We start from the raw sequence: 27,815 nt of genomic DNA, 5'->3' as shown, positions 1-27,815 counted from the left end.
ACTTGGGGGTAAGAGAAGGAAATTTAGAGACTGAGGTTTGGGGAGCGAAGGGCAAAACGAATCTGGACTTTATTGTTGGGAGGCGGAAGATGCTACATCATCAAGCAGAAACAGGTGATGGTGGTGGTGCAGAAGGGGGGCCGCCTCCCCAGGACTGCAGGAATTCGACAACACCGAGGACAGAGAAACACAGAGGCCCCGCCCCCGCCCAAGTTGTGCAGTTGAGGGGGCTGGTGGGGAGGGGAGTGAGGTAACTGGGCTAGGGGTCAGGGAGCAGGGTTACAGGTCTGGGTGCGAGTCCTTCGGCAGGGAGCAGGGGGAAGGGGCTTCTATTGCTTTTTTGCTCGCTCACAGTTTTGCGGAAGGCAGGGCCGGGGTGGATTCGGATTGGACGGACACCCCCTGCCCCCCTCAGTACCCCCATGGACCATGGGTGCTGGTGAGAAGACAGTGGAAACCCGGGCTGGAGGAGAGAGTACAGGCTAGGAACTGGGTGTTTGTGTAAGGGGGGAGGGTGGGGGTGTAACCCCCCCATAAATACTGCCCCCAGTACGGGTTGGAACAGTGTTGGGGTAGGGTGAAGGATGGGCCAGGTGGACACAGTGAGGCTGCAGGCCAAAATGCCAAAGTGCTTATGAAGGACCCCGGATCCCTCCTGCCCCCCTCCATGGGGATGTTCACGGAAGCGCTTCAGTTTGGGGGTATGGGATCCGGAGTCCCAGAGTCCGATTATTGCCAAGAAAATCCGTTCCTGACCCTCACCCCGGACCCGGACCCTGGACATGGCTTGTGAACCCCGTTTTTGTGCTAGGTTTGGGGGTAGGGTCTGGATGGACATGGCTTTTGGGAGAGGGGTAATCTCCAAAAGGGCTAGGGATGAGATGCCCCCCCTTTATGAGGGAGAGGGAGGGGCAGGGGTGGGGTTCCCTGAGATCTGGGGTGCCCCCCCTTCTGAAGCCCCCCTCCCCCGCTTCCCCCTTCCCATTCCTGGAACCCCGTACCTTGGGGTGGTCTGGGGGAGGAAAAGAGAGACTCCTTCCCAGGAAAAGCCAGGAGGGGGGCAGGCTTGGGGGGGCCCAGAGCCTGGGTCCCAATAGGAATGGGGGGAGGCTGGGGGTTCAGGGTTGGGGTCAGTAGGGAGAGAAGAGGATGGGTCCGTGCGCAGTTCGGATGGGCCCGGGGGCTGGGTGGAGCAAGGGGTGAGTGAGGGGGGGGCCCTGGAGGAGCGGGGCAGCAGGGGCTGGGCGCAGGGACAGCGGAGAGCCAGCCGCTGCCGCCATCACTGCAGCCACCGCCAGAGGGCTGGGGAGAAGACCACCGGCCAAGGACTTAGGCAGCTCCTTTGAGAAAGTCAGTGTGCCCTGCATGAAAGAGAGGCAAAGGTTACCCAGAGCCTTGGCACCCTCCCCCCAATCTCCTATCTGTCCCCAGAATTCCCTGTCCTTTCCTTCCTCAGGCTTCTGAATGCCTCTCTGCTCCTCCCCTCAGGGACCTCTAACCCCCACCCCTCCCATCATTCCACATCCTCTGGTTCTGGATGGACACCCAAACTCACCGCCAATTCCCCAACACCCCGTGGCTTCTTGTGGCGGCTCAGCAGGGGGTTAGGTTTGCCAGCCATGCCGTCCCGGTGCCTCCGGCTGGAGATGTGCTAAAGGAAAGATGAAGTGGGTGTTATAGGGCGTGGGTCAGAAATTCAAGAAGAAATAGGGGTGTGTTGGGAATGGAGGAGGAGGCTTTGGCTCACAATGCTGGGATGTGGAGACAATGGGGGCACCCACTCATTACTGTCTAAGGAGAAAAGGTGCTGGCCCTGAGGATGGAACCCGAGGCCAGCCAAACTCTCCTTTGGTAGAGCTTTCGAGATGCAGTCCTTCTTAAGGAGCCCCAGAAAGTAGACACCAGACATGAGGAAGTCTAACTTACCTGTTTTAACTGGATCTCAGAATTGACCTTAACATTGCAGATTTCACAGTGGAAGGTCCGGTCCTGGGAAGGGGCCTCAGGTTCCCCAGGAGTGGGGGGCCCCAGCCTGGGGTACGCTTTGATGGGGCCCAGCCCACTGCGTGCCTCCAGGATTGTCTTGTGCTTGGTACCTGAATTTGAGGTTGAGGATTGAAGAGTGGAGAAAGGATAATGGAGATTACCTGGAGGCCCCCTGATTTCCTCCTATACCCTTAAAGTTCCAAGGAGAACCGGGCATACAGGTTCCTAATCAACACCTCTGCCCCTCCCTCCAGGCTCCAACTCCTTAAATCCCTCAATTTTGAGGCTTGCACTGGGTGGGTGGGGGCACATCTTGGGTGCTTAATAAATTGTTTATTCACTAACTGATCTACTAGAGGAAATTCTGACAGCCAGAGAGATTGTTGAGGGTTAAGCATGAGACCATGAGACATTTCAGGATCATAAGAGAAGTGAGGAGAGGATAATACAGGAAAGCCGTGGATAAGGCTGGACAGATGTGATAACCAAGGTCCTAAGCTCGGAGGAGGGTCCTGGACCAGGGTCAGCCAAGGTCAGGTCAAAGGGTTCATAGGGATTCATTACCTTTGTTATGTGCCTCAAGCTGGGACAGGGAGTTCACAGCCACCTTGCACAGAGCACAATATAATAGCCTTTTGGCCTTTTCTTCCTCCTCCTTGCTGCCCCCTGGAAGTGCGGCTGGGGCTGGAGTCCTCCCGTCGCCCTTGGTTCCAGCCCGTCCAGTTTCTGGGACATTGGATGGGGAGGGGACACCAGGCTGCTTCTCAGGTGATCTGGGGGCCAGGCTCAGCCCGTTTTCCACCACAACTGGAAGGATGGGAAAAGAACACAGGGGTCACAAATGATTTGCCTCTGAACAAAAAGCCTCTGACACCAGGGAAAAGTTGAGTTTACCCAGAATTTCTTCAGGCAAAAGAAGCCAGCCCTCCCACCTCCAGGCTGAAGCTCCCAGCTCTCCGGGGGAAGCACCTAGCCTGCATTTCAAAGTTTCTGGCCTCCTAATTGGTAATGGCCAAGTGGTTCCCCTCTCCCCTCCACTGTTCTCCCCTGCAGGGAATGAGCACATCCCTCCCTGCTTAGCAGAATCCTGGCAGGCTGCCTGGCCAGGCTGGAGAAGCACGGCTGATCCGGGACCCGCCCGGCCTGGCCTCACTCAGCTCCAGGCCTGGTTGATCCCTAGGGCCCTGCCCCACCCCCACAAAGGACAGCTAGGAGGAGGGAAGGGGAGAAGGAGGAGGAGGGGAAGGGGGGAAGGGAAGGGAGATGCACTGAGAAGCACTGAGAAAAGGATCAAGGAGATAGAGATGGGATCAGGGATAGTTAGAGACAGAGACATGATAGACAAAGATAGAGAGAGTGAAGGAACAGGGACCATGGCTGAGCTGCTCTATAATTCATGGCTCCATTAAAGATGCACAGGGTCTAGTCCTGGGTCTGGGCTCCAGCCTCTCAACTCTCAACAGGGGAAACTCCAGCTCCTGCAGATGATCCAGTTTCCGGGTCAGAGGGAGGCCGGGAGTAGGGGTGAGGGCGGCTGAGTGAAGAAGGGAACCAATACTTTAAAGAGCCATCCATGGCAAGAGTCTGTCCATCCATCCTATTGTTTCTTCCCTTCTCTCTGTGTTGTTGTCTCATCTAATAACAATAATTATAGCTGACATTCAGATCAAACTTTACAGTTTTCAAAGCTTATTTCCATGACCTCGTTTGATCTTCCCCCACAGTACTGAGAGAAATACAAAAAAGGCACCGATCTCCCTCTCTATGTCCTCCCATCACACCTTTTTTTTTAAACAGATGGGAGAACTGAGACTGAGAGAGGTAAGGTGAAGTTCAAGGTCATGAGGTTTTAGTGCTGGCCTTCTGTCTGTCCCCCTCCTTTGCTGTCTCTTTGTCTCTAAGCTGCAAGTCTGAATCCCTTCTGCACCCCCAGATTGGGGATGTCGAGTCAAGGAGGGGGAGGAGGTATAGGGATCAGATCATGACTGATATTTGTTGCTGTGATGGCGGGATAATGATGGTGAGGATGCCCAGTCCATGAGCCTCCTTCCCTTGACCTATTCTTCTCTCTCTGATTCCTGGCTCTGAATTGGATTTGGAATGGCAGCTGGTGGGAAGAACTGAGAGAGACCTTCGAGATCGTAGGATCATACAGTTAAAGTCAGAAGGGACCTCTAGTCCAACCTCTTTGTTTTAACAGATGAGGAAGTGAGGTTCACAGACAATGACTTGTCCAAGATCACACAGCTAGTTAAGAGAAGAGCCAGATCCAGAATCCATCTCTCTTGACTTCCAATCTAGTTTCCTTCCCTCCCCCCACTGCTCCTGGAGAGAAGAGTGGGGTACAGAGAAAAGATGGCTCAGAATTCCTGTACTTCCCCTCTCCTGTGAAGGGGCCTCTCTTCTTGGGGAGGGGAGCCAGGTCAAGACATTGCCAATTCTTCCTCCTTTTCCTCTGAGTCATTGGGCTGGGCTTCAGGGAAGACAGAAGGGACTCTGTGCTAGGAAAAGCTAGAATGGGGTGTGGTGGGGCTAGGGGGTGACAGGATGGAAAGTCTAGATCACTGGGGTCTCGGCTTGGCTTATGGACTTACCTAGGTGGGGAGAGCTAGGAATGGAGAGAGAGTGAAACAGAAATGTAGAGAGGATAAATCACTCATTATATATGTGCAATGGTGTGCAAATTACTCAGGACAAGCAATGATTTTGATTTTTCATTCTGTGACAGAACTGATCTCTCTTGTGTTCTTTTACTGGTTCTAGACTGTCTCAAGATACCTAATCCTGACCATGTGAAACCAAACTGGGCTGGTTCCCCTTTAGTTAATTCTGAAAGCTGAATGCTAGATTTCATATTATATATACATGTTTTGTTGCTATCTTTTGTTGTATTTTTAAATCTATGGTTTTTAAGAGTGGCTATCACTCCAAAGAAACATGCAAAAGTGTCACTCTTAATGAGCACACTTCAGTGACTGTTAGAGATATTATAGCAAGCTGTTGGTGTGGGGAAGCCAAGCATTCCAAGGTTTATTCAAGCCCAGAATGAAACAAGATCAGTTGCACTGAAGCACAAAGGGAGGTGAGATCAACAATAAAAAAACAGCACCAAGAAATGGAAAAACCATTGCAGTGAAACAGCCTAATTATTTCTCAAAAAACAAGCAAAGACCTTCAGAGAGACCTGGTAGCTGGATGGGCTGTTATTGATTTCTTCTATAGTGCACTGAAGGCTTCTTGAACTTGGAAAAAAAATGAGAAGACAAGTTAAAAAAAAAAAAAAACACCCACTAACCGTTACTATGAAGAAAAAAATGTTCGTCATGGGCAAGAGAATACAAAGATTAGGATACTGACAATTGGGGAAAAATTTGATTTTTACTGATGAAAATTACTTTTTCATTCATGGATGAATTCACTGAATTCAATTCAAGTGAGCCTGCATGACTAGGCTTCTTCATCAGACTGTAAAATATCCACCAAAAATGTTTTGGCTTGTTATTTTTGTTTGTTTATTTTTAATTTCTAGAGATCCTGAAAGTCTTGTCCCCATTGGGGGAATGACTAACTCTCTGTTAAATATACCAATGTACCTGAGAAGTAGAATTGTTCTAGAATTATGTAAATTTTAAATGTAGATGAATACCTTTGCACAACTTTGTATTATGACACATCCTGAAAGGATAAGAAATTAATCCTAAAGATGGAGATAATGTGCCTCTGTGGCCTAGGAAATCACCTGAAATAGAAATTCCACTGAAAACCCATGGCCTATAATTAAGGTTCAATCTAGGGATATGGATTGTTTCTCTTACGGTAAACTTATTATTCAATATGATTAAAGTGTAATTTTGCAATAAAGAATTAAAGAATATGTGTCAAAATCTTATACACTCATTGCAGAATCATGTAAAATTAGTGATTATGACAAAAGAAGGTTATAATGTATATTAAAAGATTTTTAAAGATGTAAACAGTTGTAAAGTTAAATGTATAAACCAATAAATTTTATTATTCTAATTCATCCCACTTTGCACACCATTGTACATACAAACATATATATAATATACATATATATATATACATACATTTCCTATCTCAAAATGTGTATTATTTGAAGAGAAAGAAAAAGAAGGGAAGAAAGAGGGAGCGAGAGAGGAGAGAAATAGAAAGAAGGGAAAAAGAGAAAAGGAAGGGGAGGGAGAGAAAAAAGTAGGAAATAAAGTCAGAAAGTGGGAAAAAGAAAGATAGAAGGGGCAGAAAACATAGATAAGGGAGCAAAGAGAAAAGGGGAAGAAAAGAAAAGGAGAAAGAAAGAGAAGCAAGAGAGGGAGAGAAAAAACAGACAAGGGGGGAGAGGGTGTGACAGAAAGAGAGAAGGGATGGGGGAAGGTGGGGAATACAAAAGAATGCAAAGAAACAAAGGCAAAAAGAACCAAGCATGTTTTCTTGTAGCTCTCCAATTAGGAGAAAACCATTACATCCCAAGGAAACCCTTTATACTACTAGACAGCTCTATTAGGAAATTCCTTCACTATTACACATAAATTTGCCTCTTTGTAACTTCCAACTATGGCTCCTAGTTCTGTCTTCTAGGGCCAAACAGAACAAGCTTAATCCCTCTCCCTCTTGACATCCTTTCAAGTATTTGAAGACAGTGTTCTCTGGGTTAAATATCACTAGTTCCTTCAAGTGATCCTCAAATGGCTTAAACACAAGGCTCTTCATCATCCTTGTCTTTCTCTGGATGGTCTTGAGCTTATCAGCTTCCATCCTAACCTCCGTTACCACTTGAGCTATGGTCTGATGAGAACAGGGCACTATCACCTCCCCTTTTCCTGGAAGAGACACCTCTCTGAACATAAGGGTTTAGCTTTTTGCCTGCCAAATTACACTGTCTTATATTGAGCTTGGAGTCCACTGAAATACCCAATTTTTTTCCAGATCTAATACATCTCTTCCTTCTTGTACTTGAGATATAGAAGCTAGTAGGAGACAGAAAGATGCAGAGAAACATATCTGTAGAGAAGTGGTATGTATATAAGTGTATTATGTGTATTTGTACGTAATATATATGCATATGTATATCATGGGATTGACAAACACACCTGGTCGGAGGGCCCCTCCATCCTCGCTGGGAGGGCTGTTGCCTGATGGTGCTGACTCTCCAGGCTCCTTGACGACGGGCTCTTTGCCCCGGGTCTTGGCGGCCTCGATGCCTTTGACACGGCGAGCATGCCGATTGCCCTTGTAGTGCGCCTCTGCCTGGCTCTGAAGAAGAGGGGAGTCAGAAAAGGGGCTGACAACCCGTGCTTTCCCTCGGAGCCTCGGTCTCCTCCTCCCCCTGCATCCCTCTCTGCACACACACTCTCCCCCAGAGGTCTCACTGCTGGGGGACTGCGTGGGGCAGAAGAGAGAATCACGGGAAACATTTCAATCACTTGTATTTATAAATAATAACAAATTATTCCAATTATTTCATTGATGGAAAAGAAGCAGAAATATTTCCTGTTCCCAGAGATTCATGTTCTTGGGTTCTAGAACAGGAGTTCTTAACCTTTTTGGTGTGTCCAAGGCTCCTCTGGCAGGCTAGTGAAGTCTTTGGACCCTTTTTTGGAATCACATTTTTAAATGCACAAAGTAAAATACATGGAATTACAAAGAAATCAATTATATTAACTATATATATATACATACTTATGCATATACACATACACATGTGTGCAATCACATGTGTGTGCACATATATACATACACACACTCACACATATATATCCATATATCTATCTACACACACCTCATTGAGGGATCCCTAGTTAAGAAGTCAGTAATACCTTAGTCCCACCTTCTCCTACTCCATCTCCATACCCTGCTCTGTTTTAGACTACTATCCCTCCCGAGCCTTAGGAGAAGGGGGAAGGGGCTACATGCCTCCTCCAGAGCAGAATGCTAATCCATTCTTGGGAAGGGCCTGCATATCCCCCTGGCTGCTACTCTCCCCAACTCCCCAATATCCTCACCTCTCCTGCCTAGCCCTTTTCCAGTGTCCCTGTTTCAGTGTAAGGTTCAAGGATTGGGTTTGGGATATATATATGCCTGGGCCTTGTCCTGACTGTCCTAGGTTTTGTTTCCCCAGAGGTCTCCATGGCAGAGACCCCGGAGGACCCTGGCCACAGGCCCTCTGGATCAGCTTTCTAGCTCCAGCAGAAAAGACAGGGACAGAAGCAGAGACAGCTGTCAAAACAGAACCCACAGTAGGAGGTGGGAGGGTGAGGATGAGGTGGAGAAGGCAATGGGGGGAAAGGGGAGCTGTTTCCCTACCACTTAGATCTCTACAAACCACTGGTGACCAGGGCAAGATGTTCAGGGGAGTTGGATACCTGGGTCCCACACCTGGCTCCAAGTGAGTCAACTCTCATACCTGAACTTTCTCTACTATTCCCTCTGTCTCCCTCCCCTCCCCCAATACAGTAATATTCTGCTGGGTGAACAAGATCCCAGGAGCCACAAGGTCCCTGGGATAGAGGGAGGAATGTAAGGGGTGGGGAGGAGAGGGCAGGCTCAGCAGGCTTGGTCTACAGGGGCAGTAAGAAGTCAGAGCCAAGCAGCATGAAGAAGGAAGAAGAGAAGAAGAAAGACAGAACTAAACATTCTTTCCTAATTTCCACTGTTCAGATGTTCAGCAGAGTGAATTTTGCTGCTTTCCCTCATTAAGATGCCACAAAAATTCTTTTTCCTGTCGCACACAGAAGAAACTTAGAAAGGAGATTGTCAGGAAAGATCATTCACTGGGTTGTGTCTGAGACCCTGAGGCAAGTGGCATATATGTATATTGTGTGTGTTTATGTGTCTATATATTTATGTTAGTAAGTTTGAGAGGGGGTGGGGAGAGGGAATAGATGGAGGAGAGAAAAGGAATTAATATCAGGAAAAGTCCATCATAAGTCACAGATTCTCTATGTTATTAGAAAAGAAGACCCAGACACTTCCTGAAGGGTCATTCTAACCATCCCCCTGCCTTTAAACTGTATGATTCTTCCTTTTTTCAAACCTGATCTCTCCTATTCTGGAAATTCCCCAGGTCAAGAAAGGTCTCTCAGCTTTCCTCGAAGATTTCCTCTGTAGTTAGAGGGAACTGAGGGGTGATCTTTGGAAAACCCAGCTTGCCTGAAGGGGGCCCAAGAGGAAGTTTGCCTCCCAGCTCTCCAGGACCAAGAAATAGTACAAGTTAATTGGCCTAGCCATTTGTGTATCAAGCAATCCCAGTTCTCTCTCTTTAGTGTCCTCCCAGTCCCCTCCAGGGTCCCCCCAGCTCCCGCTTCTCTCATCCCAAGATTCCCCCAATGTTCTTCCAGACCCCTCCTTGCTCCTGTCAACGTCCCCTCAGCTCTTGCCTATCTTTCTCCCTTTAACTGGTTTGGGCCCCTCACCTGGGAATTAAATCGGATCTGACAGACGTTACAGGAAATGATTGGCCGCTTGGTCTTGAGTAGAGGTCCCCCAAAGGTGTGGGACAGCACAGCCTTCTGCACGGGATCCATCTGAGGACAGAGTCAGGGGATGAGTCATGAACCCTAGCATAGTGCGCAGTCTCCAAAGGCCAAAAAGGGCTCTCCTCCTTCGGCATCTACATACTACAATTTCCACATTTGCCTTCTCAGCCCCCCAACTACATCTGACCTGGATTTCAGTGTCCTCTCCTATTTTCAGCCCTATATTCACAACCCCAACATACCCAACCTTGTCATTGCAATCCCTTCTTTCATCCTTTATGCCCTCAGACATGGTGAGTAAACTTCTCGCTGAACCCAAGTTAGGAGAGTCCTGCTGTGGACAAGGATTGTGGGTCTTGGCTACATGTAATGGAGTGGCAAAGTAAGTTCCTAATGAGCTTGTCTGGGACTTGCTAGTTTCTACAATATGCTTGGTGACTAGAGTAACTCCTAAAATGTGGCTGTGGCTGGAATTCAGCAAAAGGACTGGGGTGAGCGGGGACAGCCAGGAGCCCAGCTCCTCCTCAAAGCTCCCTCTGGCTAGAAGAAGAAAGTTAGGGATCTCGGAAGCCATCTCCCTGAGCAGCACAACCCCCGGGGCCAGGACTGTAGTGCTGGTCAGGATCTGAAAAGCATCTCTCCCTAGTCTGGGAGAGATGGGCCAGCAGATGTCTCTTCAGCAGCCTGCCAAGAGGCCACATGGGGAGGGGAGGAGATGGGAGTTCCTGTGAAGACTTCTGCCACAGGGGGCCAGGAGAGGCCAGAGGATGGAGCCAGGGGACCCCTGGCCCTAGACAATAGCTTTTCCTCCCTGCCCCCGTTTCTAGCCCCTCTATTCTTAGGGGGCCTGGGAGTGGCAGGTCTGGAATGCAGCTGGAGATGGAGAGGAATGGGTGGTGACAGGGACCACCCATAGGAATGGGGCCAAGCTGGGGTTGAAGCATAATCATCCAGATGGAGGGGTCAAATGAGGGCGGGTAGTTGGGGGTTCCAAGATCCTCAGCTCCACGGCTGAACTCCCCTTGCTCTGATTTTACTCTCACCAGAGAGACTCTGGCTTTGAAAAGTGAAACTGGGAGATGATCAGAGAAGCTCCCACCCACCCATCTTTAGTAATTGTGCCAGAAGAGGAGGGAAGAAATTTATGGCTAGGGCAGGGGCTTTGAGATCTCTAGAGAGAAAGATCACTGACAGTGACCACTGCCTTTCCCCAAGGTTTGATAATATTGCTAATAATCTTGCCTTCATTCAAAAAAAGTTTGATTGACAGGTGTCAATATCTACCTTCCCTACCCCCCTGAAAGACCAAGCCCACATCCATGGAAAAGCCAACCACTAGAAGGGGGTGTGTGTGAGGATGTATTAAGCATGCTGTGATGAGTCTTTGTGTATGGGTGGGACGTGAATGAGTATCATGTGCTCTTTATACGTCAGCTGCTTATCTACATCTATCTCTGTGTGTACAGGACTGTAGACAAGGGTGAACGGCTGTGTTGTATAATCGACATATGTGTTTATCTGCGTATGTGTATAATGTGTATTTGGCATTCATATAAGTGAATGTGTGTGTGTGTGTGTGTGATTATGTGTGTGTATGTGAGAGAGAAAAGAGGCAGAAGGAAAGAAAGAGAGAGAGAGAGAGAGAGAGAGAGAGAGAGAGAGAGAGAGAGAGAGAGAGAGAGAGAACAGAACTGACACAGACTTCCTTGCTAGACCTAGGCCTCCAGAACCGAAACCCTGGACCCTAAACGCTTCCCTTCTCCTGTTGGGGGGTATCCTGGCCCCGTGGCCCCAAGTCCTCTGCTTCGAGATTCAGCTCAGCCTGAAACTCAATATGGGCCAAGAAACCCAAGTCGGATGAGCTGGGGTAGAGAGAATGGTGTGTGTGCGTGTGTGTGTGTGCGTGTGTGTGTGTGTGTGTGTGTGGCAAAAGGGGAGACAGAGAGGGAGTAAAGGAGACAGGATGAGCCCCCCAGTTCCTACCTTCTTCCCTAGATGCTAAGGCCCCACCATACAGACAATGATTTTGACAGTGTCCTTCCCAATTACCCTCCCCCGACCTTTCTTGACCCATAACTGGCCTCCTCTATTTCTCTTTCTCCCCTTCAGAGTGACAGAACCTTCTTTCCAGAAGCTCTCTTATCCTACATCCAGGTTCTGGGAAAGGTCTAGTTTAACTCTGTAAATACCAGATTGGGGTTGGGGATGGGGGGAGGGAAGGTTGAGTGATACTCAAATCATACAACTCCCTTCTGGGTATTTTCCTTGGAATAAATGTCAGCCTGGGTGTTAGAATGCCTGGGCCCAATTCTATCCATAGAGAAGGAATGGTTCAGGCCAAGGTCAGGGGGACTTAAGTGATCTAGCTCCTAGTTCTAAATATTCCAAAACCCATCCCCACACCTGGGCCCCTTCCTGAAATACAGGCTCCTTCTCCATGGGGGCTCCCAAAATATATTCCCCCAGATGCCCTCAAAGATTAAAAATCAATGTAGATTGTCTTGAGAAGCTAGGGAGGAATAAATCAGGAAAGACGCTATGTGTGTTGGGGGTTGGGGGGAGGGAAGGAGGCAGGGAGAAACCAGAAAGGGAAATTGAGAAGGGGGGCTTTGATTATATTTCCTTCCATTGGTTTTTTTATCTTATAAAGCCAGATGCCCCTCTATTGATTTCTTTACCCTTTTTTCCCAGATCAAAACCCCCACAGAATTCAAAACAAACAGACCAGGAAAGAGGAAGATAGAAAGGGAAGAGAGAAGGCCAGAGATCGGGGGGCCTGGAGGAGAGGGACATCCAGATTTGAGATAGGGGAGGATGGGTGAGGGGTGTCTGAGAGAAGCAGGTGGGAGACTTGGAGGGATAGGAGGGAATCCTGGGAGATGTATCCGGCACAAAGAGGACAGGTTTGGGGTGAGAAGCTGGGATGGGAGAAAAGGAAGATGCAGTGAGCTCTGGAAGGCATGGGATTCTGCAGAAGGGTAGAGAATCTGGTGATGTGGTGGGAGCAGCCTGAAGACCTGGAGTGCTCCAAAAGAGATCTTGGGGGGACTGGTGGGGAATCCAGTGTGGAGGGGGCAGTTTGGGCGGTCTTCTCTGGGATCGGGGGATCTGATGTGGGGGTAGGGAGCGATGCAGGGCTGTGGGGGCCTGTGGGGAACCAGGGGTTCAAAGGATGGGAGAGGCAGCTTGCAGGGGAGGGGCAGGCGGGGGCTGCGGCAGCGGCGGGAGCCGAGGGGAGCGGAGGGGGGCGGGGGTCCGGGGTCGCTTACCCTGCGGGACCCCGGGGGCCGCGACTCCATGGCCCGGGGTGGGAGGACCCGGGCGGAGGGGGGCCGGGCCGGGCCAGGGACTCGGCGCTTGCTGCCCGTGCGGCTTGGGGCTGTGCGGCCGGGCCGGCCGGGGTAGAGGGAGGCGGTACCGGCCGGGGCCTGAGCCCCGCCCCGGAGGAGGGGCTGAGGGCGGGCCCGGGCCGGGGGCGGGAACTAGGACCGCAGACGCCCGGGACAAGGAGATGGGGATGCGGGGTCTCATTCTCCACCCAGATCTCAGCCGAAGAGGGGTCCGCTGCAGGCAGGCGGACCCAGGCCCCTGAGCGCCCCGCGTAAATGACCCTTCTCCGTCTGATCTCTGGCGTCCAGCCTCCTTGCACTGCATTCCTCTCTGACGTCCCTGTTTCTCATGCTCGAACCCTATCTGTCATTCCTCAACACTCTCATATTCCCCATCCATTGCCCTGCCCTGACTCCCCTCTGGGACTGGGACGCAAGCCACGGCTTCTCCTTGGGGGGTCCCTTTGCTCTCCCCGGTTACACTGGAGGCAACTGAGGCACAGTAAAGGAGCGCACCATCCTTCATCTGTAGGCGAGGAAGATGGAAACGGAACTCAGGTATCCAGGTCCCCGGCCCCTCCCCGAGCCCCTCCCCCAGTCGGATAGAACTGGGGGGACCACGCCGCAGAAGACCTTAAGACTGCGAAGAGGCTAGAGCTCCCTTATCCCCAACCAAGCTGGTGGATCTGAGCAGGCGCTGCCCTCTGGCGGCCACATGTGGCAGGGTGCGGGGCGGGGGCGTATTGGGGGGGAGACAGAACCAACACAGGGTAACCTCAGATCACCTAAGACCTCTTTTCCTCCCCCAACGCACATCTCCAGTCCTGCACTCTGCTCATCTTCCCCTCCCCTTCCTATACCTTGATCATAGAGTCTCCCTAACCTGTATTTTTGGATCTCATTTCATCACCTTTTAAATCGAGACAGAGGTTAGGAATTGAAAGAGAGCTTGTCTTTGGGAAGGGCAAGGAGTTAGGCTAGGAGAGTGAGCACACTGTCCTTTGCGGGGTGTATAGTCAGAACTGGGATAAATCAGTCAGGGAAAATGAGCAGATATGGTATAATGGAGCAGTTCTCAAACTTTTGGGTATTAAAATTATGTAAAAAAACGGTTGTGGGCTTTTCAAAAAGGTTTGGTTTTATTTGGATTCTATCTACCTATTAGATTCGAAAGTAAAATGTCTTGGTATTGTTATGAAGATGGCTGTGACCTCACCACATGGACTTCCTAAAAAGGTCTCCGGGCTGCTTTGTAGCTGAAAATGAATTGGATTTGGAGACCAGATTTAAAGTCTAGCTCGGCAATTTCTTAATCTGTGAAGATAAACTCCTTGAAGGCAGGAACTATTGCATTTTTGTCTTTGGATCCCAAACACCAAGCACATAAGATAGATAAGGATAGAGATTGGACCTGTGATTTTATAGGTATAGAGAGCTCCCAGGCCAACCTCTTTGTACAAATTACAGTCTTAAGATTTGCCTGGAGAGCTAGGAGATTTAAGGGCTCTTGCCCAGGATGACATGACTAGTAAGAGTCGAAGGATTTGGATCCTGGTCTCAAAGCCTGTTCTCTGTTCAAGCTGCATCTGGCACATAGTAGGTATTTAATAAATAATAAACTACGTGAACTCGTTATGTGCCAATGACCTGGTAAGTCACTTCCTCTCTGTAGGTCTGTTTCCGGATCTGTAAAATGATAGGACGGGCCAAAGATACCTTCTCGCTCTAACACAATAGTAGTGTATTCTACTCCAGAGTTGACTACTCTCTGAGTAGGAGCTAAAAGGGAAGAATAGAAAATTCCTATTGTTAAGGCTAAAGATCTTTCCTAACCTCCCCCCCTGCCCCACTTCTTTAGGGCATCTGATACTGCTGACAATATCTTCCTTCCAGAAACTCTCTCCTTGTCTTCTTTGACCCTCCTCTCTTCTGGTGTTGCCCCTTCATTCCCCTTCTCCATCTTTCCCTTTTCTGTTTCCTCTCAGCTGGCTCTTTTTCCTATGTCCATCTTCTGTTAAATGGGCTGTTCTGAAAGACTCTTTATGCTTCGGGCATTAACTATTACCTCTATGCAGTTTAAATCAATAATAGTTCATATGTCCATAGGTTTAATAGTATTTGCCACTTATATCGAAGTCAAATAGAAATGAGGGGGCACTAATTATATGATTATACCAATATCTCCATACTGACTTAGTTTTAAAATGCATTATCTATGTTTTATTGTATTTTTATTATATATTTCTAAATTACATTTTAATCTAGTTCAGCCCACTCAGGAATGGCATGGGCTACATGCTTGATGCCTCTGGTTTATATAACTTTTTATTTTCACAACAGCTTTACAGAATAGAAAGTGCTTGTCTCCTTATTTTCATTTTATAGATTTAAAACTGAGGCTCAGAGATGTCCCAGCTCTAAATCTCCATTAGACTATTTGTGACTGGTTTCAGGATAATAGATAGTTTTCCGACTTATAAAATAGTGGGAAAAGTAGAAGATCTGCTGTCTGAAAGACAGCTCCCTTCTTTGCGCAGATTGGGGACTACAAGCATGGAACATTATAGTCACAATACTCTCAACTAATAGACATCTTGGTTAGTTCTGGTGAATTGCTCTTCTTTCTCTTTCATTTTTTTTTCTTGTTATAAGGAAGAGATAGCTTTCTGGGAATGGAAAAAGAGGGACAAGCATTTCAAAATGGAGAAGATTTAAAAACAAAATACAAAAATACATGAATGAGAATTTTTTTTGAAAGTCATCTTAGCTCTGTTGTCACCTTGGACAAACCACTAAACATCTTTGGACCTTAGTTTCTTAATCTGTAAAATGAGGGGTTTGGTCTAAATGATCTCCCATCTAAAAGTCTCATGATCTTATGATTTCAGATTGAGGATATCACATGACCTCCGTAGCACTGTCCTCAGTCCTGAACTTCTCATGGTCTTCTGGGTCTTTTTTATTTCTATATCTTTTCCATGCCCCAAACTCAAAGGTGTCTGAAACTTAGCACATCATTGTACCTCCCTGAAATCAAACCTACTTCTCTATCATCTCTATTATTTCCATCATTCAAGATGGAGACCAATAATCAATCATCTTGGACATCTTCCTCTTTATTACCTCAACAATTTAACTCTTATGAAGTATCAACTCTGTGGAAAACAATATAGTAGGAGATGGTGATATAAAAATAAAATAAAATATAGCAATATCCTCAAGGAGTTGGTGAGTATTAAATGCCTAAGTACTTTACCGGTGTTTTCTCATTTGATTTTCACAGCAACAACACTAAGAGGCTGGTGCTATTATTATCCCCATTTTGCAGCTGAGAAAACTGAGGCAGACAGACATTACATGACCTCTCGAAATCCCACAGCTAATAAGTTGAGTCATAATTTAAATACAGGTCTTCCTGACTTTCAGGCCTGTCAATCTGAGTTGCCTCTAGCTGACACATACAAAGATAAATACATAAATAAAGTCTTTCTACAGTTGCCTTCTTCAACTTTAGTATAAAAATACGCATTATGTGGTTTCAACCACATAGAGAAATTGAAATGTGGGAACTCCTTCCAGAAATACACAAATGCAGATCTTAATAAGATCGAGCGAATTGCCTGAGGAATATAACTGCTAAATGACTTGTCTAGGATCACCCAATGTCAGTGGTCAGGGATTTGAACCTATGTTTCCCTGATTTAAATAAATAGCTCACATACACATACACACATGTATGTATTATATTTGTGTGTATATGTGTTTAATTAAGTGACTTGCCCTAGTCACTCAGCTAATAATTCAGTCCTGAACTCTAGCCACTTGCATAGACATCATATAATTCACATTTCTAATCCTTTAAGGATTACAAAGTGCTTTCCTCACAAATAGCTTTACTTTCATTTTGATGATGAGAAAAAGAGCTCAGAGATAAAAGTTAAGTAATTTCTCATTGGAGACACAGTTAGTAAGTGCTAGAGATTAGAATGCAGGTCTCTTTGCCCACTTACACTACAGGACTATAGAACCTGCTATGTAAAGAGAACATTGTAACCCAAAGATCTTGAATTTTGTGTTACAAAGTACCTTGGGGTATCACTCACTTAAAACATTGACCACTCTGAGGGTGGGAATTTCAGCAGCCATTAGGGACATTTCAACTCTACAGAATCTTGGAGTCTAGAACCAGAACCTTAAGATCATCTAGTTCAGGGGTCCTCAAACTTTTTAAATAGGAGGCCAATTCACTGTTCCTCAGACTGTTGGCAGGCTGGACTATAATAAAAACAAAAACTTTGTTTTGTGGGCCTTTAAATAAAGAAACTTCATAGTCCTGGGTGAGGGGGTTATACATCCTCAGCTGCTGCATCTGGCCTGCGGGCTGTAGTTTGAAGATCCCTGACTAGTTCAACTTTCATTTTACAGAGCAGAAAGTGAAGTCCCAGAGAAACATGAGCTGGGATTATATAAGGGGTCCCCAAAGTGGTTTAGGGTGGTTTCAAGCTAATTAAAACTCGCCCTGTGCAATTCATAACCAGACACCAACTTAAAATTGCAAAAGCTCATCTTGTAATCTGATCACCTGTTTAAATTATAATTCCTATGAAACTGTCCCTGATAATGTGGTTGGCACTAACATTATGCTTAAGAACCTTAATATTGGGAGGGTCCTGAGAGGTACCCAAATAAGAATGTCCTCTACCACCTCCTGGACCAATAGTTATCCATGCTTTGAAAGCCTTCCTCCTCCAGGAAGTCTTCTCTTGACTGCTCATGATTTCCCCTTCCTTTGAACTTTTTCAGGACTTGGAGCCTGTATCACAAAATCTGTAACTTAATTGGATACTATTTGTTCTTAATTACATGCTAGTGTTTCATTTAAGTTAACTGTATCTCTTTAACTAGATTATAAACTCCTTGCGGGCAAAATCTATTCTTACATCTCAAGTGAAAAGGATCAAATGGAATATTTGTGTTTTGGGGGTTTTGTTTTGTTTTTAAGTACTTAGCACAGAATGGGAAATATAGAAAACTTTGTGTAAATGCTTCTTCTTGTCCCTTGTCTTATAATTCTTTATATCTCTTCCAGTGCTCAGCTCTGGGCTGGGCACATCGTAAGCATCAAATAACAGCAATAGTGCTGGATTTTAGATCCAGAGAACTGAATTCAAATCCCAAGTCCTATGGGTATATTAGCTCTGTGCTCATGGGCCAATTGCTTAACGTTCCTTAAATCTGTTTTCCCATGTGTTAAATGGTGACAGTGATACCTTCTCAAGAGTTGTGAGGAAAGCATTCTGTATACCTTACAATGCTAGAGAAATAGGAATGACTATTTTTAATATAGAAAGGCAATCTGAGGACACTGAGGCTTAGAAGGACAGTTAAGGAAGAAAATCTGGGGGGCCGGAAGGAGAGAGTGGAGAATAAGGTCTGAGGAATTAAGTGGGGATATCCCATCTCCTCATTAAATTGTAAATTGCTTCAAGCTAGAAATGCTATCATAATTTTTTTTTGTATCTTTATTAAGTAGGTCTTTAATAAAAGTAGCACTGAGTTGAAATTGAAAGGAAAGTGTGTGAGTCTAAAGGGAGAGTGTGAATGAGGCTTGAGGGGTAGAAACAGGGATTAAAATCTGCTGAAAGGGGGTGGGGTCTGAGGGAGGGATGAGTGGGAGGTGGGAGGTAAAGGGAGAGGAAGTGGTGGAGTTTGAAGAAAGAGAAGGGGTTTAAGAGGTGGAGACTAAGGGAAGAGTGGGGAGGAGGGAGGGTTTGAGTGAGGCAGGGGCTGGGGAGGGTGCAGGGCCATCCTTACCGTGCCAAAGTTGCTGAAGAGGCTCAGGGTGGGAGCTGGCTCCATTGGGAAGGGCAAAATCTGCTTGAGATCGAGGGGGGGCTGCATGATGGGGGGCGGGTGAAGCAGAGGGAGGGGCCCCGCTCGGCTCAGGCTTCCTGTAGCAGGAGAAGGTAGGTTATAGGGGAAGGGGGGAGGTTGAGTGGTGGCAGTCGTGGACTCTGCCCTCCCCAACTGCAGCCACCTTGTCTGTCCTGTTCATCCACCCCTCCACCCCCACCCCTCCAGACTCACTCCATGGGACTTCAGCTATAAGCATGCTAAATATGGTGACAGAAACAGGGAGGGTACAACTCTTTCTTTCCCTCCAGGGCTGGTTTCACTTCTCCCTTCTCCAGATCTCTCCCATCCCCCAAGATCTCTAAGCACTTTTTAGACACAGAAAGAATCCTCTGTATTTGGTTAGCATGGGACCCAGATGTCCCTTATCCTAGCTCTATCCTCCAGGAATCTGGAATTTTTCCTGCTCTCTAAGGATCCTAAAGCCCTTCACACCCCAAAAGAAGAAAAGTCATGGATTCTCACAGTCGGAAGGAACCTCCAAGGTCATCTAGTTCAACTCCGACACAAATCATGAATCCTAGTTACAATATCCTGACAAATGGTCATTCCAAGCCTCTACTGGAGGACCTCCCATCATGAGAAACTCACTGCATCCCAAGGCAACCCCTCCCCTCTGCCCCACTTTTCCAGTAACCTGATTGGCTGATTCTCTTGGCCAGGCTTGGAGAGGGGGGGAGATAGGAGGACAGGAGAGAGAGGGTGTCAGGGGCAAGACCCAGGAAAAGGAAATTTGTCAAGTTTGGGGCGCTAAGATGGGGGGGAGGGACTGAGAATAATATTTCAGGGCAGTGGGCATAAGTTCCAATCAGGTATAAGAAAAAGAAAGAGAAGCCTAGAAGAGGAAAGAAAAGAGAAATGAAAAAAGGTCCTACCCCAAGTGACCCTTTCCTCCAGTGAAAGGGAGGAGGGATGGGATATATGGGGACAGGAAGAGGGAGGTAGAGGTGACTCAGTCCTTCTCACTTTGGGATAGCTCCAATTGTTAGGAAGTATTTCCTTCTACGCAGCAGAAGTCTGATTAGATGCACCTTCTGCTCATTCCTCCACATTTTGCCTTCTGGACCCAGGAAGGACTAGTCTAACACCTTTTCCCTAATGGCCTTATTGTGATATGATTTTGAGCTCCTTAAATAGACTCCAACTTAGCAATATACCCTTATAAGAACACTGCAGAAGTGAATGCAATATTCCATATACGATGGGAAAGGTCACTAGTTTGAAGCCAGCGATGTGATATTTAAATCCTAGCTCCGAAAGTCATTTTACCTCTGGAGGCCTCAGTTTCCTTATTTGAAACATCAAGGCCTTGGACTAGGAAACCTCTAAAGTCCCTTCCAACTCAAAATTCTGTGATCTAGGGATCCTTCCAACTTGAAAAGGAAGAGGAGATCTGACTAGGCAGAAACTGTAGAAATATCCTCTCTCTCTTTTTGTACTTCTATTAAGAGAATTAATTAGGGAGAAAGATGGCTGATTCAGCTTACTGATCCAAAAGAGAGGTGGAGGCTCAGGATTGAAGGGTGGAGGTACAAAATCCCTCAGGAGTCTAGAAGAGCACTTAAGTAATGTCTAACTGGCTCAATGGATGGGGAGATCCCTGGGATCAATCACAGTTAGGAAGACCTGAGTTCAAATTCAGTCTTAAACATTTATTAGTAGTAGGATCTTGGGCAAATCACCTAATCTCTGTCTGCCTCAGTTTGCTCAATTATAAAATAGGATGATAATAACAGCACTCACCTCCTCACCTCTCAGGATTGTTGTGAGGTTCAAATGAGATAATATTCATAAAGCACTTAGCACAGTGTCTGGCTTAATAAAGGCTTGGTCCTTTCCCCATTCCTCATTACAAAGCTTAACTAATAATCAACATCACTCTAAAACCATACAGAATCAGAGAAGGGTGTGTAAGTAGCACATTTGTAAACCTTTCTTCGGCTTCTTTCCTCCCCCCTCCTCCTTCCTCCCCTCCTCCTTCCCCCCACCTCCCCAGTTCCATTGGCGTTCTCTCTCACCCAGGCATCTCCTGCTTCTCTTTTGAAGGAGGAAGCATGTCCAGGGCAATCAGAATGGGGAATGCCTAAGTCTGAACCAAAGGAGGAAATGAAAATCCCAACCCTCCCAGACCTCACCCCTCCACCCCAACCAGCCTAACGGGAGAGCCCAACTGAGGCCAACCAAGGCAGCGACTCTGGGGAGACCTGCAGGGCTTCCAACAGACCTGCTGCCTGGTCTGGGGGAGCTCCAGGGCATTTGCCAGGTCACCGACCACCCCCACCTGCTTTTTCCCAGGAACCAAAGTAGAATCGGAGATTGCGGGCCTGGCTCCTGTCCTTTCTTCCTTTCAAAGGAGGAAAGGGATTGCCTGGGTCCTTTTTAAATTTCTCCTTTCCTCCCTCTTCCAGGATTTTCTTTTTTTCTCATACCTGGTGGAATTGGTGCCCACTGCCCCAAGGTACTGGTCCCAGCCCCCCTAGGGCTCTAGGCCTGACAAATTCCCTTTTCCTGGGTCCTGCCCCTGACACCCTCCCTCTCCTATCCTCCCCTCCTAACCCCCCCCAAGCCTGGCCAAGAGAATCAGCCAATCAGCATCCTGGAAAAGTGGGGCAGAGGGGAGGGCGGGGGAGCAGGGATTAGGGGAAGCAGAGGAGAGAGAGAGGGGGTGGGGGAAGACTCGGGCACAGCTCAGGGTATGGGGGGAGTTTGTCCCTGGGGTCCTGGGGCATCTCTTCCATTAAGAGCTAGGGCTGTTTGGCCAGGAACCTTGAGTCCTGGTGCTCTACCTGGGAGGTTCAGGAGGAACGGGGGCTACTAGAGACTGGGGTCAGGCTTGGGGAGCTAAAAGTGGATGCTTGGGATATAAGAGTTTTCTAGATTAGCAGCTGGGAATCCGAACACTCAGGTTCTATGCCCTCGGCTATCCCAGATCTGGAGAAAAAAAAAAAAAGAAAAGAAAAAGGGATAAGAAGGCTCAGTGGGGGTGTGGGGTTGGGGGGAAGGAGGGGAGAAGTCCCAGGAAGGGAATTTGGAATTCAAAACTTTTCAAAATTTGAAATTCAAATTTTCAAAATTTTCAAATTTCAAAATTTAAAATAAATAATATTTTTGAAAGAAAGAAATGGGAATAGAGAGAGAGATTGACAGACTGAAAAAAATGGTGACAGAAGACAGGGGGAAAATGACAGAGGTTAAGACAAAATAGGAGGACATGGGGGTACTTTGGTCACTTCCTCTCCCTATTTCGTGCTCTAATGCCTTCCTTCTCCCCCTCCCCCTTATCCCTTGGTACATCAGGCCTGGGCAGCATTAACTAGCCTAGAGTGGCAGCAGGGAATGGTGCTAGAAACCTGAGCTCTCCCAGAGCCCCCAGCCACCCTCCCTCCCCACTCTCTGCCCACCACAGATGGCTAGGAGCTATCATTTCTACTCCTCCCTCTCAACCCACACATGGAAACTGGAGGCTGCTTTTTGGCCACCATGCCCATTACCCTGACTCCAGATCTTGACACAGGGGAAATCAGTAATTCCTCCTCCTCCCCCTATCCCTCCTCTCTCCAGCATCCTTAGGATGAGAAGCTCAGGTCAAGCCACAAACATGCACCCACATCCACACCACTCCCTCCCAGCAGGGAACTTGAACCCTGAGCTTTCCAGCTCTCCGGCCAGTCTTGAGTGCCCAATGCTTTTCCAAGAAGGGGAGGAGTGGTATCTATCCAATTCCACCCCCTCCTTTTTTCAACCAGATTGCACCCCCGCTATGTTGTGTTTGTATAGGACTAGAGGGGGACAGTTAGGCATTTAGGGGGTGAATAAAGACAGAGAGAGGTATTGTAGAAGGAGCTTTTGGACTTGAAGTCATGAGACTTGGGCTGTGATACAAACTGGGATTATCTAATAATTGTCATTTAACCTCTGTGAGCCCCAGTTTCTTCATCTGTAAAGAGAGGGAATAATAATGCCTGGGCTCCCTCTGGACAAAGATGTTGTAAGGAAAAGAACTGAGCTCACCATGCTATAGAAACCGGAGTTAGTATAAATAAAGAGGGGGTGGGGCAGATTTGCTTGGCCCCATTCTCTGAAATACCTCCTTTTAGGATAATAGAGTTGGAGGGGGCCTGTGAGATAGTCTCTCAGTTTGCTGAGAAACTGAGTCCCTTTGAGGCTAGGTGCCCAAGGTTACATAGGTCACTAGTGACAAAGCTGAGATTCAGAAGCAGGTCCTATTACTCTAAAATCAGCATTCTTTCTACCACTCCATGACATTCTCTTTTGAGCCTGCTCCATCCAACCAGAGCCTCCAGGTTTGGTTGGGGGAGGGTGAATAAAAGACCCTCTTTCCTGGGGACAGAGGACTGTTTCTCCTTTTCATGAGGTCTCTGGAAGAAGGGAGGAAGCAAATCCAGGATTGATTTTGAGGATGGTCTCCCACCTAAGTAAGAGTTTAAATAGTGTTTGTTGAATTGAATTATATTTATTGGGTTAGAGGCATCTAAGTGAGGAGGCAGGAAATGAGACAGGGAAGGCAGGTGTCCCAGTGATTGAGAGGAAGGGGTTGTGCAGCTAAAGGGAGGGACTGGATCAAGGCTAGGGCAAGAAGAGACGCTCATTAGAGTAATTGCCCTCCGGCAGAGAGAGCCCTACCCTCTTTGAAGAGGCTGCTAGGTGGCAGGAGATGGAGTCAGGACGTCTCATTTTCCTGAGTTCAAATCTGGCCTCAGACACTTACTAGCTGTGAGACTCTGGGCAAGACACTTAACCCTTTTGCCTCAGTTTTCTCATCTGTAAAATGAGTTGGAGAAGAAAATGGTAAATTATTCCATTATCTTTGCCAAGAAAACCCCAAATGGGCCCATGAAGAGTCAGACACAACCTAACAAAGGCATTTAAAAACAATCTTAATGGTCTCAAATATTTTTTGATGCCTCTTTATCCCCAACCTTTTAAAAATTTTTAAAAATCTTTTTTATCTTCATTTTAATTTTACTTTTTATCTTTTTTTTTTAATTTTGTTTTATCTTCATTTTTTCCCTTTGACTTCAAGATATATTTGGCCTTCCTCATCCTATCTTTATCCTGAGTCTGATTTTCTGGGACCTGTTTGTTCTTATTGAAACCTACCCCTCAGCCTCTCTTAGCTAGGAACTCAGGAATCACTAGGTCCCCCGTTATTAAGGCCTTATTCCTTAACATTTTCTATTATCTCCTACTCCTGGGTCAGGTCCATTCATTCCAATTGAGAAAAAGTGGTTTGTGCAAAGTCTTGGATGAGGAGGGGTAGGAAAAAGGAAAAGCTAGCAACCACGTGGGCAACAAATGGAAGTTTAGGAACCAGAGACAATTGGAATAGAGAGTGAATGAGGGTAGGGAACCGCTCAGGTTAGAGCAGGATTCAAGATGAGATAAGGATTAGAAAGAGGAACTGGGAGATTCGTTTTAAGGGTAGGGGTGGAGCCCAAACCAGAAAGAAGCAGATGGAAACACAGAGATCAGGACACTGGAGTTAGGGGCTCAGTAGGAACGGAGGTCCGTCAAGGTAAAGGATGAAGATAGAGATCGAGGTCAAAGGCTTTGGGCAAATATAGTTTTCTTGTCAGTTCAACAAATATTCATAGAGCCTACTCTATTGATAATCAGTCTGCAAGCCCTGAGGATACAAAAACAATTGGTATCAACGTGTTTATATACTGATAGTGAGGAAAGCCACGGACATAAATAACTGTGCACTAAGAGAAAATGTGAAAAGTGTTAAGAGAAATTTGAGGAAGAAGAAATTACTTTGGAGGGAGAGAGGGCCAGGGGAGTACAGTCAGAGAATCAGTTCAAGAAAGATTTCATGAAAGGAATAGTGTCTGAATTGGACTTGGAAGAAAGAAAGAGACTTTAAAAGACAGAGGAGTGAGTTTGATGGGGGTAGCCTCCAGAAGCCCAAAAAGGGAAGACCCCCCCCCAAGGGGACAATTACCTCCTGAGAGACTTGGCAATAGTTGAGGTTAAAGTGTGCAGACCTAGGTCTAGGATGATAATCTAAGGGAATTTGAACTCATTTCCTATCCCCGGTCTCTTTCCCCACGTTTTCTTATTCCTGCCAAAGGAGTGTGTGGGGAGGGGGGAATGGAGGAAGTGGTAAATTCTTGGGTTATTCTTTCTTTGTCTGAGGCCCAGAGCTACTTCTCTTTTTCCTCAGTTTCCCTTTTCCAGGAAGGAGGTAAATTAAGAGCTAGAAAATGCTTTGAAGTCAAAGATGAAAGGGATAGGGGGATGATTATGAGCAACTATTTAAACCATCATCTGTAATAACAGCTCCCTTTCCCCCTCCACACACATACACCCTGGGGGCTGAGAGATGGGAGGGGGGAGGGATGGCCATGAGTTTTTGAATGGTGGGGGAGAGATAGGAGAGTGGGGAGAATCAAGTTAAACAGTGAAGGGCAGAGAGGTTTCTTGACCCATTAGAACAAAAGAGCAGTCAAAGAATAAGAAACAGAACTGGAACCCAAACCTAGAATCCCTAGCTCCCTCCGATCAAAACTCCAATTCAGTCCCAACATAACTAAACCCACCCAGAATGTAGGGCCTAGAATATAGGATTTATAACTCAGACTTTTGGGTATCTCTCTCTCTTTTCTCTGATTCTGTTTCCCTCCAGTCCTTTTCTTCCTGGCAGGTGTGGCAGCCTTACCACACTCTCCCCCACCTTTTTTCCCTCCACTGTTGTTATGTTTGGCACAGAGTAAGGGGTTATTATGGTGTCTTCCTGGGAGATGTGAGGAAAGGGAACTTTAAGGAAATCTGGACCCAACTCCTGCCCCAGCTTTTAATGTTATTCTTGAGCTCAGGACATTTTCCGGGACTCTATCGGGCATAAAAGAATCACCTCCACCAATTTTATCTTACAACATTTTGATTCTGCTGTCACAGAGTCCCTGGGCTCCCAGTGTGGTCAAGGGTGTGTGGGGTCACAGAGGCCTGAGGAATGCTGAGCCTCTGGACAAAGGCCTAAGCTTTGGGGAAAGAGGTACTCCTAAGAGGATGAGGAATTTCAGGACTGCTGACTATAACAGTCCCTCCTTCCTCCACCAATGGAGTCCACACAGAGGAGGAAAGGAGAAAGAAGGTGAGAAACGGAGAGACATAAGGGAAATGAAGAAGGAAAGGCATGCGATGGATCAGGAAGAAGAAATGGAAAAGAAAAATGATAGAGGGGGAGAGACGAGGGAGAGAGATAGGCAGAACAAAAGGAATAGAAGGAAAGAGAAAGAGAACGAGTTAGAGGAAGAGAAAGACCAGACGGGAAGGAGGAGATTAGGAAAAAAGAGCCAGAGGGAAAAAGCAAGAAGTGAGGTTGCAGCTAGAGAGAAGGGCAGCTGTTAGGCCTAGAGCAAAGAGTCCAGGTGTCCTCAAGGTAGGGGGTAGGTTAGGGAGTGAGTTACAGGTGGCTGGGGTGGGGATGGAGGCAGGCTCCCTTAAACCTGGGTGGGGTACATCAGAAACCAGCCCGGTCAGAGCGAGATCAGAGGTCAGAGCAGAGCCTTCGGGAATTTAGAGGAAGGCAACCGAGTGAAACAAAGTCAGAAACAGAGATCAAGAGGAGGACGGAGACTGAGCCGGGCTCCCACCCCACCCCCATCCCCCAGGGCTCCTTTCGATGTAGGTCACCAGGGATGGGGATGTTGTTGGCTATGGGGCTGTCAGAGGCCAGGCAGAATCCCCTCCCCCTTCCCTCTCCCCATTCCCCTTCAAAGCCTGGCTTCCCCCAGCCCTGGGCAGCATTGTAGGAAGAAGAAGAGGAGGAGGAGGAAAGGAAGGGGGGTGGGGAGAGTACAGGTTCCCAGCGCCAGGAACTGGGAGTGAATGGGGCAGGTTTCAGCCTGTAGGACCAGGACGGTTGCTGAGACAGGAGCAGAGACAGGATCTAAACCGCCCAGGCCTTTGGGATAGGCAGCTCCCCACCCCTCCTCCCTTTCTCTACTGCCCTACCCCACAAAACTCTGCAAGTCCTGGTGACCCCCTTCTCAGGCCTCCAAACCTGCTCCTTCCCCTCCCCCCCAGCACCCAGGCCCCAGTCCCATTACTCTTAGCCCCTGTCCCCCCCAACCCAGTCCCTCTTCCTTTACTATACCCATAGTCTTTCCAGACTTGGATTTTCTCCCCAGTTTCCTCCTTTCTCCACTCTGCCCTGTCCCCATTAGGTTCAAACTGTACTCCCCCCCTTTCTAATCTCCCTTAATTTATCCTTGCTCCCTGCTTCCTCTTTCCCCCTTCTACTTTGGCTCAGACCCCTGTGGATGTGGGTTGGAGGTAGTGGCGGTGCAGTTCCCCCATCCAACCCCCAAATCCCCGGCCCCCAAACAATCCCCCTCCTCAATCCCTGACTGTCTTCATAGAATATTCATGAGTCTCATGAATATGCAGCAACTCATTATAGGAGTCTCGTTCTCCCCTACCCCCATCTCCTCCAGTAGTGAACGGTAGGGAAAAAGGGGACTCTGGGGGGGGGGCACAGATGTGGAGCCAGATGTAGGGGGAGGGGGAGCCAGGCTCTGACAGGAGACTGCTGTCATCGCGAAGCCCAGGATTGAGGGGAACGGAGATCCAGAGGGGACACCCAGGGGTCCGGAGACTGGAGCTACGGAGGCCACTCACCGAGGATCATGCTGGGGACCCAAGCGTTCGGGGCTCCGCGCGGCTCCGTCCCGGGGGCCGATCTGGCGGGGTTGGGGGGGGGGAGGAGGAGCCAGGGGCGGAGCTGGTGGCTGGGCCAGGGCGGAGCGGGGGCGGGGCTGGGGCTGAGAGCAGGTGAGGAAGGGAGGGAGGAAAGGGAGGAGGGGGAGGGGACCGGGACGTGGGAGGCCGAGCGAGGAGGAGGTGCTATGTGGGAGGGGGCTCCAGTGCTCCACATCCATCTCTCCAGGCGACTGTCTCTTTCTCAGACTATTTTTCAGTCTCGCTCTGTCTCTCAGGTTTTCTCTCTGTTTCTTTCCTGAGCCCTAAATGTGGGTGGCAGGACATCTGGATGGGAGGAGGGAAGACCTGAGTCTGGGGGATGGGATTCACGGTTCATAAAAAGAGGTCTGGACCTGGGGGATAGAAT

At 47.8% G+C, this 27,815-nt stretch overlaps 1 protein-coding gene across 9 annotated transcripts; it reads right to left on the bottom strand.

Moving 5' to 3' along the window:
• Positions 1-36: 36 nt before the first annotated feature.
• On the bottom strand, positions 37-27,464 carry ZNF385A (zinc finger protein 385A). 9 transcript variants are annotated; one of them, XM_052000891.1, is made up of 9 exons: positions 27,368-27,464; positions 20,740-20,810; positions 18,623-18,759; positions 9,417-9,527; positions 7,095-7,257; positions 2,551-2,793; positions 1,927-2,096; positions 1,556-1,651; positions 37-1,361 (listed from the first exon to the last, which is right to left on the bottom strand). In XM_052000891.1, exons 3-9 carry the CDS (start codon positions 18,707-18,709, stop codon positions 1,131-1,133), a joined length of 1,101 nt encoding a protein of 366 aa, XP_051856851.1. In that variant the 5' UTR covers positions 18,710-18,759; positions 20,740-20,810; positions 27,368-27,464; the 3' UTR covers positions 37-1,130. The 9 variants fall into 9 exon arrangements, with proteins under 9 accessions (XP_051856851.1, XP_051856852.1, XP_051856850.1 ...); XM_052000892.1 differs by lacking the exon at positions 27,368-27,464 and adding an exon at positions 21,151-21,238; XM_052000890.1 differs by lacking the exon at positions 20,740-20,810 and having other exon boundaries at positions 27,368-27,459.
• Positions 27,465-27,815: the final 351 nt, after the last annotated feature.

The sequence above is a fragment of the Antechinus flavipes genome, chromosome 5, assembly GCF_016432865.1.
Source record: "Antechinus flavipes isolate AdamAnt ecotype Samford, QLD, Australia chromosome 5, AdamAnt_v2, whole genome shotgun sequence".
Classification (NCBI taxonomy): Eukaryota; Metazoa; Chordata; class Mammalia; order Dasyuromorphia; family Dasyuridae; genus Antechinus; species Antechinus flavipes.
Note: the sequence above shows the minus strand (reverse complement) of the source record. Positions and strands in the feature narration are given on the sequence as shown.

What these genes read in the sequence shown, in the direction of transcription:
- ZNF385A (XM_052000890.1), bottom strand. An exon ending in TCTTCAGCAACTTTGGCACG is followed by an intron (nt 9,528 to 18,622) that starts GTAAGGATGGCC and finishes CTCTGTCCTCAG; the next exon opens with ATGGATCCCGTGCAGAAGGC. An exon ending in GCTTGAGGCACATAACAAAG is followed by an intron (nt 2,097 to 2,550) that starts GTAATGAATCCC and finishes CCTCAAATTCAG; the next exon opens with GTACCAAGCACAAGACAATC.